The sequence below is a fragment of the Phyllostomus discolor genome, chromosome 6 (genome assembly GCF_004126475.2).
Source record: "Phyllostomus discolor isolate MPI-MPIP mPhyDis1 chromosome 6, mPhyDis1.pri.v3, whole genome shotgun sequence".
In the NCBI taxonomy this organism is placed as follows: domain Eukaryota; kingdom Metazoa; phylum Chordata; class Mammalia; order Chiroptera; family Phyllostomidae; genus Phyllostomus; species Phyllostomus discolor.
In genome coordinates this window covers 26,954,128-26,968,573 of record NC_040908.2, presented here as the reverse complement: position 1 = coordinate 26,968,573, position 14,446 = coordinate 26,954,128, and the positions used below count along the sequence as shown (strand labels likewise).

The 14,446-nt window shown below is 44.6% G+C and overlaps 1 protein-coding gene across 1 annotated transcript in view; it reads right to left on the bottom strand.

The window, feature by feature from the left end:
- Positions 1 to 13,582, bottom strand: part of SLC3A1 (solute carrier family 3 member 1) — a 32,198-nt gene extending 18,616 nt beyond the window's left edge. The window contains exons 1-4 of the mRNA XM_028515342.2: positions 13,121 to 13,582; positions 7,282 to 7,461; positions 6,981 to 7,135; positions 1,527 to 1,652 (exon numbers count right to left, since the gene is read on the bottom strand). Of these exons, the coding sequence (XP_028371143.1) occupies positions 1,527 to 1,652; positions 6,981 to 7,135; positions 7,282 to 7,461; positions 13,121 to 13,550 (891 nt within the window). The 5' untranslated portion in view covers positions 13,551 to 13,582. The remainder of the gene's footprint in view (positions 1 to 1,526; positions 1,653 to 6,980; positions 7,136 to 7,281; positions 7,462 to 13,120) is intronic.
- Between the last annotated feature and the right edge of the window lie 864 nt (positions 13,583 to 14,446).

The following is a 14,446-nucleotide window of genomic DNA, read 5'->3' as shown; positions in this document are numbered from 1 at the left end:
TTAAAAAAAAAAACAACAAACCTAAGAAGTGTAGGTGCCTTCGCAGTTCCAGCATGGCGGCCCGCATCGTCTCCACTTGGCTGCCGAGGTGAGCTGTAGGAAGGGACCCACGCCCCTCAGTGCTGCTGTGGTCTCCACCCCACCTACCTCAGAGCACGCCCCCACTAACCTAAACTCTACAGCCAGAGCAGCAGCACTAATGACAACAGCAACACGGCTAATGTTTGTTGCGAGTCATGTGTCAGGTATTACTGGCATGGCCCCCACACAGGTGAGAACACAGCCCTGTCGGCTCTCACCTGGGTCACGGCAGGAAACCTCCTGTGCACAGACCTCAGAGGGGCCCTACGAAGCTCAACATGCACCCCTGACAACAACACCCACGGCCCTACAGCATCCGCCCCCACCCCCCTTTGCACCTAAGCTCCCTAACTCTCTCCCTCATTTCACTCCAGCACACTGGTAGGGTTGCCAGATAAAGTACAGGACAACCAGTTAAGTTTTAATTTCCAATAAGCAATGAATACTTTTCTAGTAGAAGTATGTCCCAAATACTGCATTATTCATTGCTTATTGGAAATTAAAATTTCTCCAGGTGTCCTGTCACTGTGTCTGCCAAGCCTAGGCACTGGCCTCAGGCCCTCCCTGAAACACATAAAGCATCTTCTCCTCAAAAATCTTTGCATTTGCTCTTCTCTCTGCCTGAAATTCTCTGCCCCGGCTATTTACTTGGCTCCCTTTCAAAATTCGGGGTTTTGTCCAAGCGATGGGGCTATCTCATGTTAGGGCTATCTCTGAATCCAGGCCCTGACACCTCCAGGCCCCTCCCCCAGCAGTCATCACCACCCGAGGTGTTACAGTTACAGATTTGGTCGGCACCTGTCTGCCACCCCTCGGTGTACTGGAAACTCCTGGAGGGCAGGGCTGCTGGTCCTCACTGTTACATTCCCAGGGCTTAGAACGGGGCCTGGCACACAGCAAATAAATTAATACTCACACTGAGTGAATACAGAAGTGTTGTGTGTGGTTATCTCATCAGATGTCCAAAGAGCTCTCGGGACAAACACTGCATCAACTGTGTTTCCCACAGAAGAGGAGTCTGAAAGGCCACTTTCTCACTTCTGAGCTCCCGGCCACCAGCGGTGGGGCTGCAGCAGATGCAGGAGCCAGACGCCCGCCGGAGCTCGAGTCCGGCCCAGGCCCACCTCCCTGCACCAGCTCCCGGCACCAGCTCCCGGCACCAGCTCCCGGCACCAGCTCCCTGCCACAGGCACAGGGGCAACTCCGAGCTAAGGCGGGAGGTGTCTCCGCCTCCTTCCCATTTCCATTATTTTGGGTTAGAGGAAGGAAGGCTCCCCCTACATACCTGAGTGAGGGTCTGTGTTTACATCTGACTGACACCTTAATCCCGGAATTTAACTACACGACTGGATTTTGCTCACGTGATTATTGTTTAACATAAGGTGTATCCAATATCCACTTAAGCAGCGAGTCATAGAGAAGTCGGCATAGGTGTCTATACTCACTTTTATTTCTCCTTGAACATCAGGATTGCGGAAATTTAAATCTGGTTGCTCTTTCGTAAACTGGTGAAAATAACATTGGTTTCGTACTTCGTCAAAGTGCCAGCTGGAATTTCCGTATACACTTAACTAGCAAACAGAAAACAGCAAATCATTTATTTGGCAGGATTCATGGGATGGTGTTGCCCATAAAAAAAAAAGTGATGAATTGCCATCCCTGGCCCTTGCCCCAGACTGAGTGCACAAATCCCCAGAATTTTCCTTCTGGGGGGCACATGGGGTAAATGAATTCCCTAAAATCCCACTCCCTGGCCGAATGCCCCCCAAACATGTTGTCATGTGTTTCTATAGCAGAAGCTGTTTATAACAATTAACAATAGCAAATTAATGCTCTCAAACGTAGGATAAGGCCAGCTGATGGAGCAGACATTTCTAGCAGTTTCTTGAACCTTTTATCCAGGCTCTGGACTCCTCTTCGTGAAGAAAAGCAAATGATGGTCAGTTTGGGAGAAAGACACACTTTCCTGGTCATGGCATTTGAATCCAGACAGAGTGATTATTTAAACGGTATCCTCAGAAAAATATTAGCATCATTCATTTAAACATTCTACTAGTCTTCCCTTTTGGCTCAACCCGTCTTCCAGTAATTCACCAAAACGAACTACAAGGGAAAGAGGAGAGGCATCCACTGCGTGTTCTCTAGACCTTTCAGAAAACGTGGAGCTGTTCCTGTGGCCACATACATGGGAGTCTACCAGAAGGAACCCAAGGAGAAGGGCGCCAGGGCTCAAGGGACGCGCCAGCCCACTCCGCCCAGAGACGTCCACTGCGTGAGAACTAGTGTGGGGGGCGGGGGAGCCTCAGCTGCTGGAGCCCATTGCCTACGAATTCACAGCATGATAAGTGTAACAATATAGAAGACTCCTGGACTGTTTAAAAAAAAAAATCTAGCGACTTGAGGTGTCTGTACCCAGCAGCGTCTGACACTGGTCCTGATTTCCCCTTTCTGGAAACGCTCACACCATGGCCGCCTGCCGTAACTCTCCTGGTGGACTCTCCTACCTGTCCCATCACTCCTTCTCAGTATACTCGGGGGGGGGGGGGGGGGGGGGGTTCTTAAACGTGACAGTTCCTCCGGGCTCTGCCTTGGGGCAGTTGTTCATTTCATGCTAAAGAGGAGGGCATCTGGACAACATTGAAAAACAGAGGGATTTTGCATGCATCTTTTTCTTTTTTTAGTTGGAAAACCTAATCACTCTGGGTCCACATTTCCATGGCAACGCCTGGCTGAAGCTAAGTAGTAGCTGCTGAGCTCTACTAGCGGCTACTTCTAGTAAAACACACCTTTGTCAGCTCATCTCATGGCCCACCTGGACACACACCAGGATAAGATACTTACAGTAGATATAACCAAGAAAAAATCAGTATGCAGAATACAAGAAGAATTCCACAAAGCCACATAAATTGGTACAAACACTTTGGTAATCAATGTGGCATTATCTTGTAGAGTTAAGCCCGTGGTATCCTGCATCCAGCAATCTCGCCCTAGTCATTTACCTTGCAGCTCCTGTGCACGTGCCCCAGGAGAAGGAGATTAATGAGAACGTTTACAAGGGCATTGTTAACATTAAGAAAGAAAACTGGAAACAACCCAACTTCCCATCAGCTAAAGATTAGATAAGTAAATCATAAAATATTTACACAGTGAAAATGTATGAACCACACATACCAAACAATCAGGGGAAAAAAACCTAGTAACAAAAGACTACATGTGGCATAATGAGTCTCATACAGTTCAAAACAAAAGAGACTAAATAATACAAAGTTTAAAAACATGTAACATGTGTAGTAAAGGCAAAACGAAAGCAAGGACTTGGAAACCCCTCATTCAAGGTAGCAGCTCCCTCTTAGAGGAGGAGGTGGGGCGGGGGGTGCTGAGGAGAGCCCACGGGTAGTTTTGGCAGGTTAGGTAACGTTCAAATTCTTAATTTGGGGAAGGGTTCTGTAGAAGACCGTTCTGCGTGGTGTGGGCCCAGCTCCCACTCAGAGATGCACAGGACCCACACCCACAAAAAGGTTCTTCCGTGTGGAATCAGGCCTGCAATGTGCCTAGACTGCTTTGAGTTGTTCTTGCTAAAAAACTCCCTCACCCTGAATTGAGGACATTTACTGCAAAGTAATTTCCTACAATCCATGCTAAACCTTTCCAAGGATGAGTATAACCAGTTCAACCACTTTTTGCCTTTTCACTTGTAAATATCCCTCTTCTATGATGTGATTAGCGGCATTGGCTCCTTTGTTTTCTGTAAAAGGTAACCACCTGCCCTGGCTGGCGTAACTCAGTGGATTGAGTGCAGGCTGCAAACCAGACATCTCAGGTTCGATTCCTAGTCAGGGCACATGCCTGGGTTGCAGGACATGGCCCCCAGCAACCGCACATAGATGTTTCTCTCCCTCTCTCTCTCTCTCTCTCTCTCTCTCTCCTCTCTTCTTCCCTCCCTTCCCTCTCTAAAAATAAATGAATAAAAAAGTAACCACCTAGCCCTGGCTGGCGTAGCTCAGTGGATTGAGCGCGGGCTGCGACCCAAAGTGTCGCAGGTTCGATTCCCAGCCAGGGTACATGCCTGGGTTGCAGGCTATAACCCCTAGCAACCACACATTAATGTTTCTTTCTCTCTCTATCTCCCTCCCTTCCCACTCTAAAAATAAATAAATAAAATTAAAAAAAAAAGAAAAAGTAACCACCTAAAGCCAACCTTGCATAATAAACGAAGGCCATCATGTAATGTGCTGAAAAACCCAATAAAGTCCGTTCACGGCAAGGGCCAAAGCGTTTGCTTCCCTTGAGAGAAAAGCCATGCTGTCCCTTTTCCTCCACCGGACTCAGTAGTTCATGTGAATGTCTCATTTCATCCATAATGACCCAGACTTTGTGGGCCAGTGTCTGCATCAGGTTCACTGATGTTCACTATGTTATTATTTTCCTAGCTTAGACATATAGGGGTCTGGCACAAATAATGCCCCTTCTTTATTATGAAATCTTTTATTACAAAATCATAAGCATGTGATTCTGTAATATGACAACGGCATACTTAAGCATACCATATGACATTCTAGGTGAAATGTTCAAATTAAAACTACAAGTTATAGCCCTGGCTGGCGTAGCTCAGTGGATTGAGTATGGGCTGTGAACCAAAGTGTCGCAGGTTCGATTCCCAGCCAGGATCCATGCCTGGGTTGCAGGCCATAACCCCCAGCAGCTGCACATTGATATTTTTCTCGCTCTCTCTTAATCTCCCTCCCTTCCCTCTCTAAAAATAAAATAAATTTAAAAAAATTTTTTTAAAAACTATCAGTTATTACACCCATATTATTACCCTACCAACCACACCCAAGCAGGCGTTACTTCTGCCAGACCCTGTATATTACAAATATTTTTTAACAGTTTTACTCAGGTATAATGGAATATAACAAACTGCACATATTTAAGGTGTACAATTGTATCAGTTTGGACAAATGTGTACCTCTCACCATGCTCAAAATAGTAAACACAGCTATCCTTCCTCATCCCGAATCCCGCTCTCCCACTCCTCCCTGTCTCCCTCGCATCTCTGTAAACAACAAACCCACTTCATGCCATTATAGATCAGTCTAGACTTTCTAGAATTTCATGTAAGTGGAATTATAGAGTATGCACTCTTTGTCTGGCTTCTTTCACTCCGCAGAGTTACTTTGAACTTCATCAATGTTGTGTGTATCAATAGTTTATTCCTCTTTATTGACAAGTAATATTCCATTGTATGGGTATACCACCAGGTGTTTATATTATCTATCATATATTACATATATTTTTGTATGCATCAACTGTTGCATTAAAACAAAACACAACCTTGGCTGCAGTAGAAAACTGATGGAAGAGTGGAAAAACTAGATACCAAAAGATGCAATGATTACAGTTCAGCAGGCATGAGATGATATGGTTTGAAGTACAGGTAGCCACTTTTAAAAGCAGACTGTGGAGGCAAACTGACCAGAGCCCGTCCTCAGCCCTGCTGTTCACTAACTGTGTGACCGTGGGCAAGGTACCTAACGTCTCTCTGCCTCAGTCTGCTCATCTGCAAAACAGGGGCCAAGGCCTACTTTATAGGATTGTAAGGTGGAGTGAGTGAATTAATGAATACAAGACATTTAGCACAGAGCCTGGCACATAGCAGGCATTTAGTAAATGTTTGCTGTTATCACGATCATTTTAACAAGTGGGTGGATTGGGGAAAAGAAAAAGTAAGGAGGTAACACAGCCAGGGCTTGCTGATGACCTGGCCACCCAGCAGCATACTGGTGCCATTAAAGGAACCTGGGACACCAGAGATGGGGGGAGGAGATCACAGAGTCAGCTTTGACACATGGTGATTCTGAGCGCCCTTGCATCGTCTGAAAGTTGACACCCAGGAGCCCGCCTGTTTACATGTTTAGGGAGACACTCAAGAAGAGAGAAGGAGGGACTGGAGTGAGGAGAGAGGATCCAGAGTAAAAGGCTGCACAGAAAGCAGGAGAGAACGTCAGCCAGAGCCAGTGGAGGGACTGGCCTGGGACAGGAGTGGAGCTGCCAGACAAAATACAAGACACCCAGTTAAAACTATATATCAGATAAACTATGAATAATTATTTCTACAAGTATGGCCCATGCCATATTTTATACTAAAAAATATGCATTGTTTATCTAAAGTTCAGATTTCACTGGGTTCCCTGGGATTTTATGTGCCAATCTGGTCATCCCAGACCGCAGGGCACGGCCTCTGTTTCAGCTGAAGTGAGCGTGCAGAGGGTGGAGACGGGGACGGGAGGTGTGTTCGCTTCTGCTCGCTCTTTGAAGTAGTTTCCTGCTCAGGGTGACGCTATAGGGAGAAGGCAATTAGGAAGTTCGAAAAGGAGGGAGGTCATATCAATCTGCTGAACTTAGTAAAATTGCCAAGAAGACTGGATGACTCATTTCAGGTGGGGACAATGAATGTGCATTATCTCCAAAGGCAAAGGTTCAGGGAAAGAATGCGCTGACGGTTGAGTTCATTTATGGCTAGGGTTTTGATGGAGGGCGGGGTGGTGGGTGCCAAATGTCAGAAAGGCGAAGGGGTCTGGAGAGTGGAAAGACTACTTGTGAAACTAATGGGACATGGACTCCAAGTTGGACACAGTGGGAAGCCAGGGAAGGAGGGAAGGAGAGGCGAACAGCGAGTGTAGATTTAATTTGCTAGAACATATTAGCTCTACAACGAAATCAGAAATGCAAGTGACATTAGGAGGCTTGGGTACCTTATTTTTATTTCTTTGGGAGACTTTCCCCTTCTCATAAACTGTACCCGTTAACTTTTTTCCTTAAAAGGGCTTTATAAAATAGCCACTTTAATCCTTGAAGATCTGACCATTTTCACTTTGTGAATCAGGAAGGTTGGTACTTACCCAGTTGTTGGGTGGCGTGGTTATGCCGTTCTCATGGGAACAGTTATGCCAGATATAATAGTCAGTATATTTCCCTGTCCGGTTACGACTCAGTTGAAACCAAGCATGTTTATCACTGGTGTGGTTTGGTATGAAATCGATTATTAATTTTAAACCTAATGAGTGAAAACATTGCAAGTGTTAGGAAAAGATTATATCAAAATAACACATGACAGTTATGGAAAAAATGCTGTAAGTGAGCATTTACAGAATTGCTCTCCTCAACCCCCACCCTCTCCCCCCCACCTTCCGTTCGGTTTACCCTTATCATGTATGGCTGCAACCAGATTCTCAAAGTCTTTCATTGTTCCAAAAATGGGGTCGATTTCTTGGAAATCTTCAATACCATGCCGGAAATCTTTAAGGGATGATTTGTAAAATGAAGTAATCCAAACAGTTTTTATATTTAAAGTTTTGATATAGTCCAGTTTATCTTGAATACCTGAAGAAAAATAATCAAGGCCATGAAAAATAAGTAAATAAAGTATCAGGGGGTTTTTTTGGTTGAAGAATTAAAAATAAAAGGAATATGCCTAAAGTCAAAATACATATATTAAAACAGAAACATTTGGAATTGCACTGAGTTTGAGTGAAAATTCAAATAGTAAGGTCTAGTACTACAAACAATGTCAAATTAGCCTCCTGGCAATAACCTTTGACCTTCAATATAATTTCAATAACATAAAATCTGCCCATGGCCTGTTCGTTTTTTATAGGTAACACTAAGACGCAGTATTGTTACTTGACTCTGCCCATGGTTTCTCAGCACCTAATCCAGGCCAGGTGCCAGGCGAAGTGCCAAGGTCCAAAGAAGAAAACAAATGGCCCCTTCAGTCACCTCGTCTGAGCCGCACTGTCCCGCGTGACAGCCACTTACAATGTGACTAAGTCTGAGCTGAAATGTGCTGTGAATGCAAAACACACTGGACTTTGAAGACCCAATGTGAAAAGAAAGAATGTGAAACACCTACTTAATATTGTTATTGTAGCCCTGGCTGGCGTAGCTCAGTGGATTGAGCGTGGGCTGGGAACCAAAGTGTCCCAGGTTCGATTCCCAGCCAGGGTACATTCCTGGGTTGCAGGCCATAACCCCCAGCAACCGCACATTGATGTTTCTCTCTCTCTCTCCCCCCCTTCCCTCTCTAAAAATAAATAAATAAAATATTTTTTAAAAATTAAAAAAATATTGTTATTGTGATCATATGTTGAAACATTAAGCAGAATATAATGTTAACATTAATTTCACTTGATTCTTTTTACTTTTATCAACTGTGGCTCCTCAAAGGTTTACAGTTATTTATGTAATGCTATTTCCTCTGACAGTGCTGAGGCCAGGGATTTACACAGAAGAGAATTCTAGACTCGGCTGAGGAGATGCTGGAATGAGGCTCTCTGTACTTGGAACCTTGTAGGGTAATTAGCAGGTAGTGTGTTCCTTTGCTCCCAGTTCAGAGTCCTAAAAAGACTCAGGAGCCTGTCAGGGTCACACAGCAGGCCAAAGGTCACGGAGACCAAAACACACAGTCACCTGCCTCCTTGGCAGGAGGATTTGCTGATGACCTGATTACCTGGCAACATACTGGTGCCATTCAATAAACCCAGGACACCAGAGGTGGGGGGAGGGGACTGCTGTGTGTGTCCTCGTTGTGCCTTGGTTCCCACACATAGGGGCTCTGAGATCCCACAGAGTAGCAACAGGCAACAAAAGGGTTTTGATTGAACAGGACAACAATGCCATTTATCTCAAAAATGGGTACAAAGGAATAAGATGATAAAAATAATGGGGTTGAACAAACACCAGGTAAAAGTGAAAAAGGGACCCCGGGCTCACACTCAGGGGACAGAAAGCAATCACCAAAACCAAACTGAAACTCGCAACGGCTTCTTCAGATGACCACGAAATTCCCTCAACCTCAAGGACAAATACCTAATGATTACAGGAAGCAGTCACTTCCTTAAAAAAAAATTATTGGAAATGGCAAATGTAAGAGCTGATTAGAAGCTGCTGTATTTGAAGGAATTTGGGGTATACAGGTGTGCCACACTTTTCGAAAGTCACATTATGTCACTTTCCTTTCTCAAAGATGGAAGTTAATACCTGCTTTTGCTATCCAAAAGAACTCCAAAGAGGATTTCACTTTTAAGAATAAAAGGCCAGCCTTGGCAGGGCGGTCGAGTTGGTTAGAGCATCGCCCGATCGCCAGGGCTATGGGTTGATCGCTGGCGGGGGCGTGGGCAGAAGTAAACCAGTGAGTGCACGGATGGGTTGAGCAACAGATCGATGTTGCTCCCTCCCTTCCTCTCTCTCTAAAGTCAATCAATAATTTTTTAAAAGAAAAAAAAGACGAAAATAGCATGTTTAGCGTTTGTCTTGCTGTAGCCATTACAGCGGCGTGGTACCCACAGGCTGCAGCAGAGAACGGCCCGCCACGCCCCCTCCGGAGAAATTGTGCTCTGCACGTTGGCATCAAGCCCCAAAGCTTGGAACTGTGTCTGTGAGCTTCTGTGCTTTATTCAATTTATTCCGCGCATAAAGGTTATGAAAGGTTTCCCAGGAACACTTCAGTTTCGTATAGCGGGGGAGACCTGTCCCTAGAAGGCAGTACAGAGGGAGAACCAGGGAGTGGGGAATGTATCTTTGGGTTGAGGGATTTTTTTAGCTCTCTTTTCTGGGCGGGGGGGGGGGGAACAACCTCTTTTGCTAGGGCCACTGGGTGTCGGGGAGGGGGTTGGGGTGTGGAAGGGGAGTCACCCGGATATATGACAAGGCGGTGTCAGAGGGCACCATAAACGAAGTCCAGAGCACCACAGGAGTTCTGTGGAGGGAGGGCACGCACTGACGAGGAAGGACTCAAGAGAGAAAATGCACACGAGTGCAGGACACGGGGTAGAACTGCACCTGGAAGGACAGAGAGCATTTCAATCAGTGAAGAGGCAGGAAGATTTTTTTAAAAAAAGAGAAAAGGACATGAGCGTGCAAAAGAAAAGCCTTTTATCAGTTATTAAGAAAAGCTGGATATTTTTAATTTATCAGTACCTCTTTAAAGTTAGATTAAGCCCATTCTTATCTTCCACACTCAATTAAAATAACCATTCTGTTTTACTTTCTTCAAACCACTATCAAAATCACTACCGAAAATGACCTTGCCTATTTAGTTCTTAGTGTTGCCCTTAACTAGGGTGACCACGTCAACAGATGTGCCCGGGACAGCTCCAGTTTACACCTCCTGTCTGCCATAATCTTACTCTTAAAAGTGTCCTTGTTTAAACAATAAATTATAAGGACATGCTATACTTAAATCACTAAGAGATTATTAGTGTAACTTTAAAAATACAACTTTTATTTCTACTTTTTTTATAGCAATCTTTTTTTAGTAAATCTTTTTTTTAATCTTTTTTTTTAAAGATTGTATTTATTCACTTTTAGAGAGGGAAGGCAGGGAGACAGAGAGAGAGAAACATCAATGTGCGGTTGCTGGGGGGACATGGCCTGCAACCCAGGCATGTGCCCTGACTGGGAATGGAACCTGTGATGCTTTGGTTCGAAGCCCGTGCTCAATCCACTGAGCTATGCCAGCCAGGACATATTTCTATTTTTTTACTAACATATGGATGTTGTTTTACATAATCTTTAACTCAAGTAATGACCAACTCACTGCTATGCCTTTTTTCCTTTCCTTCATTTCTCAGGATTTATACTTCAAAGGCTCAGCCTACACCCTTTAATGACATCACAACTTTTTTTCCTGAAACATTATTTACCCCTTATTCACTGATAAGAAACTCTCAGCCAGATTGCCCAACTAGCCAACACAGATAATGGAAACGCAGTTCTGAGCTGCCACTCTAGGACAATCAACTACAAAGTGCGCAGAAGCAGGACATTTTCAGGAGGAAACCGCTGCATATGAGAAGTTAGAGCTGATGAGCTTCCAGCCAAGATGGAGACACAGGTAGATACGCTTCACTTCCCCACACAACCAGAAGGACAACAACCAATTTAAAAACAAAAACAACCACAATTTCCAGAAGTCAAACTTTATGGAAGTTCGACAACTGAGGAGTTAGAGAAAATTCCATGCAGACTGGTAAGAGGGGCAGAGAAGGGAAGCTGGGGCAGAGAGGACACATGGCAAGGTGGCAGCTGGTGGACCAAGCATTCCACACTCGTGTGTGGATAAGCCAGGAGGAACAACTGGGAATCTAGACAGACCTCACAACCCAGGGTTCCAGTGCAGAAAACTAAAGCTTCAAGACCTCTGGCTGTAAAAATCTGTGGGAGGTGCGGCAGTGGGAAAAACTGCTAGTCTCACAGGAGAGCCCATTGGAAATGCCTACAGGATCCCAGAACATACACAAACCCACCCACCCAGCAATCAGCACCAGGGCAGCACCAGAAAGGGCACAATCCCCTTGTGGGAAGGGAAGGAAGTGGCTAAAAGTGGGTAAGAACTGAACAAGTGGCATTGTTGCCTCTCCCCCACATACAGCGCCACAATACAGCAATGTGGGTTGCCCTGCCCTGGCGAATATCTAAGGCTCCACCCCTCACAACATAACAGATGTACTGAGACAAAGAAATATAGGCCAAATGAAAGAAGAGATCAAAACTCCAGAAAAAGAACTAAGTGACAAAGAGATAACCAACCTATCAGATGCAGAGTTCAAAACACTGGTAATCAGGATGCTCACAGGAATGGTTGAGTGTGGTTGCAAAATAGAGAAAGGAGTGAAGGCTATGCTAAGTGAAACAAAGGAAAATATACAGGGAACCAACAGTGAAGGGAAGGAAACTGGGACTCAAATCAAAGATTTGGAACAGAAAAGAAATAAACGTTTGACTGGAACAGAATGAAGAAACAATAATTCAGAAACATGAGGAAAAGCCTAGGAACCTCTGGGATAACTTTAAACATTCCAACATCCAATCATAGGGGCATGAGAAGGAGAAGAGGAAGAGCAAGAAATTGAAAACTTATTTGAAAAAATAATGAAGGGAAACTTCTCCAATCTGGTGAAAGAAATAGACATGCAAATCCAGGAAGCTCATAGAGTTCCAAAGAAGTTGGACCCAAAGAGGAACATACCAAGACACATCATCATTAAGTTATCCAAGATTAAAGATAAAGAGAGACTCTTAAAAGAAGCAAGAGAAAAGGAGACAGTTACCTTCAAAGAAATGCCCATAAGGCTATCAGCTGATTTCTCAAAACAAACCTTGCAGGCAAGAAGGAGCTGGAAAGAAGTATTCAAAGTCATGAAAAGCAAGGACTTACAACCTAGATTCCTCTATCCAGCAAAGTTATCATTTAGAAGGGAAGAGCAGATAAAGTGCTTCCCAGATAAGGTCAAGTTAAAGGAGTTCATCATCACCAAGTCCTTATTATATGAAATGTTAAAGGGACTTATCTAAGAAAAAGAAGATCAAAACTATGAACAATAAAATGACAAGAAGCTTACAACTATCAACAACTGAAGCTAAGAAAAAAAAACAAAAAGAAAAACAAACTAAGCAAACAATTAGGAGAGGATCAGAATCACAGAAATGGAAATCACATGGAGGGTCATCAGCGATCAGTGGGGAGGGGTGGGGGGAGAGGGGGGTAAAGTGACAGGGAATAAGATGCATAATTGGTAGGTACAAAGTAGACAGGGCGGGTGTTGAGCATAGTATAGGAAATGGAGAAGCCAAAGAAATAATATGCACAACTCATGGACATGAACTAAGGGGGAGAATGTTGGAAGGAGGGGTGGCACAGGGTGGAGGGGGAGAAAGGGGAGAAGAAAAATAGGACAACTGTAATAGCATAATCAATAAAATATATTTAAAAAAAAAGAAGTTAGAACTGATGACCAACTAAGCATATGAGAAGTAAATTAAACAACTCTTTGGGGGGCTTCCAGGCCTCCAAGTATTCTTTCATTACATAGGAAGGATTTCTGGGTTCTGCTGGATGGCTTTTAAATAGACCATAAACAAGGTGTGACCAGTTGTACTGGAAGATGCTTACAGTACAACCCAGATATAATTCGGTTTCAAGGACAGAGAAAGCCACACACCCACCTCTTCCTGTCCCACCCTCACTTTGTCCCCCAGGCACCTTTTAGATCTCCATTGCCATCCTTGTTGCTGTCCTTGAAAGATCGTGGGTAGATCTGGTACATGGGTCCCGCCTGCCACCAGTCGAGGCATTTTGGAGAGATGGCGATGATGACGATGGTGGCCACAGTGAGCGCCAGCACAGAAGCCACGATGAGCCAGAAGAGGACCTCCCGGAGCACCCGGTATCGGGCCTGGCGTGAGAAGTGAAACAGCACCTCCTTGGGCATCCCTGCATAGGGCTGGATGTTCTTGAAGTCAGGCTCCTCAGGGCCACCTACGCCCATGATGATGTGCTGTGGGCTGTCTGCTGGGCTGCCTGGATCCAGGTCCTTCTCCAGAATGTCTTCATTTTGGACAAACCCGTTGTTTGTGTGGCAGCCCTTCATCCTCATCCCAATGGAGTCTCTCTTGCTTTTCTTCTCAGCCATGTCTCAGTGTCTTATCCCTGGGACGCGCCTGCCTGCAGTAACAAAGGTGGAGAAGTGGATTGCTGAAATGCTTAGTTATGTTAATGAGCTTTGTGTGGTTTATAAATAAACCTGGCTGGACAAAGTCCGGCCAAGGAAGAAAGGGTGAAGGTCAAGGGGGGTTAAAAAATTCTCTTTACGCCTGTGAGACTGATGTAGCTACAATCACAACACTGAGAGGCTCAGACTTGGCCTCAGACAGGGCATGGGGTGGGGGGTGGGGGGAGGACAGGAAGAAGTAGTAGGGCTCCATTACAATTTAAGATGTTACTTGACTGAGTACATCAATGTTCATAGCATCACTATTCACAATAATCAAATGGTAGAAAAAGCCAAGTGTCCATCAGCGGACAAATAAACAAAGTATCACATAAGCTCATAGTGCACTAAAAATGAAGGAAATTCTGACACATACAACAACATGAATGAAACTTGAAAGTAGCCCTGGCTGGTATGGCTCAGCAGACTGAGTGTTGGCCTGTGAATAAAAAGGTCACTGGTTTGATTCCTAGTCAGGGTACCTCCCTGGGTTGCAGGTCAGCTCCTCAGTAGGGGATGTGCAAGAGGCAACCACACATTGATGTTTCTCTTCTACTCTTTCTCCCTCCCTTCCCCTCTTTCTGAAAATAAATAAATAAAAAATATATTTTTAAAAGATGAACCAAAGAGGCCCACACCAATACACATCACAATCAAAATGCCAAAGGATAAAGACAAAGAGAAATCTTTAAAACAGCAAGAGAAAAGTAATTAGTTACCTACAAAGGAGATTCCATAAGGCTGTCAGCTGATTTCTCAACAAAAACACTTCAGGTCAAAAGGGATTGACATGAAATATTCTCCAGGCCTAGCTGAGT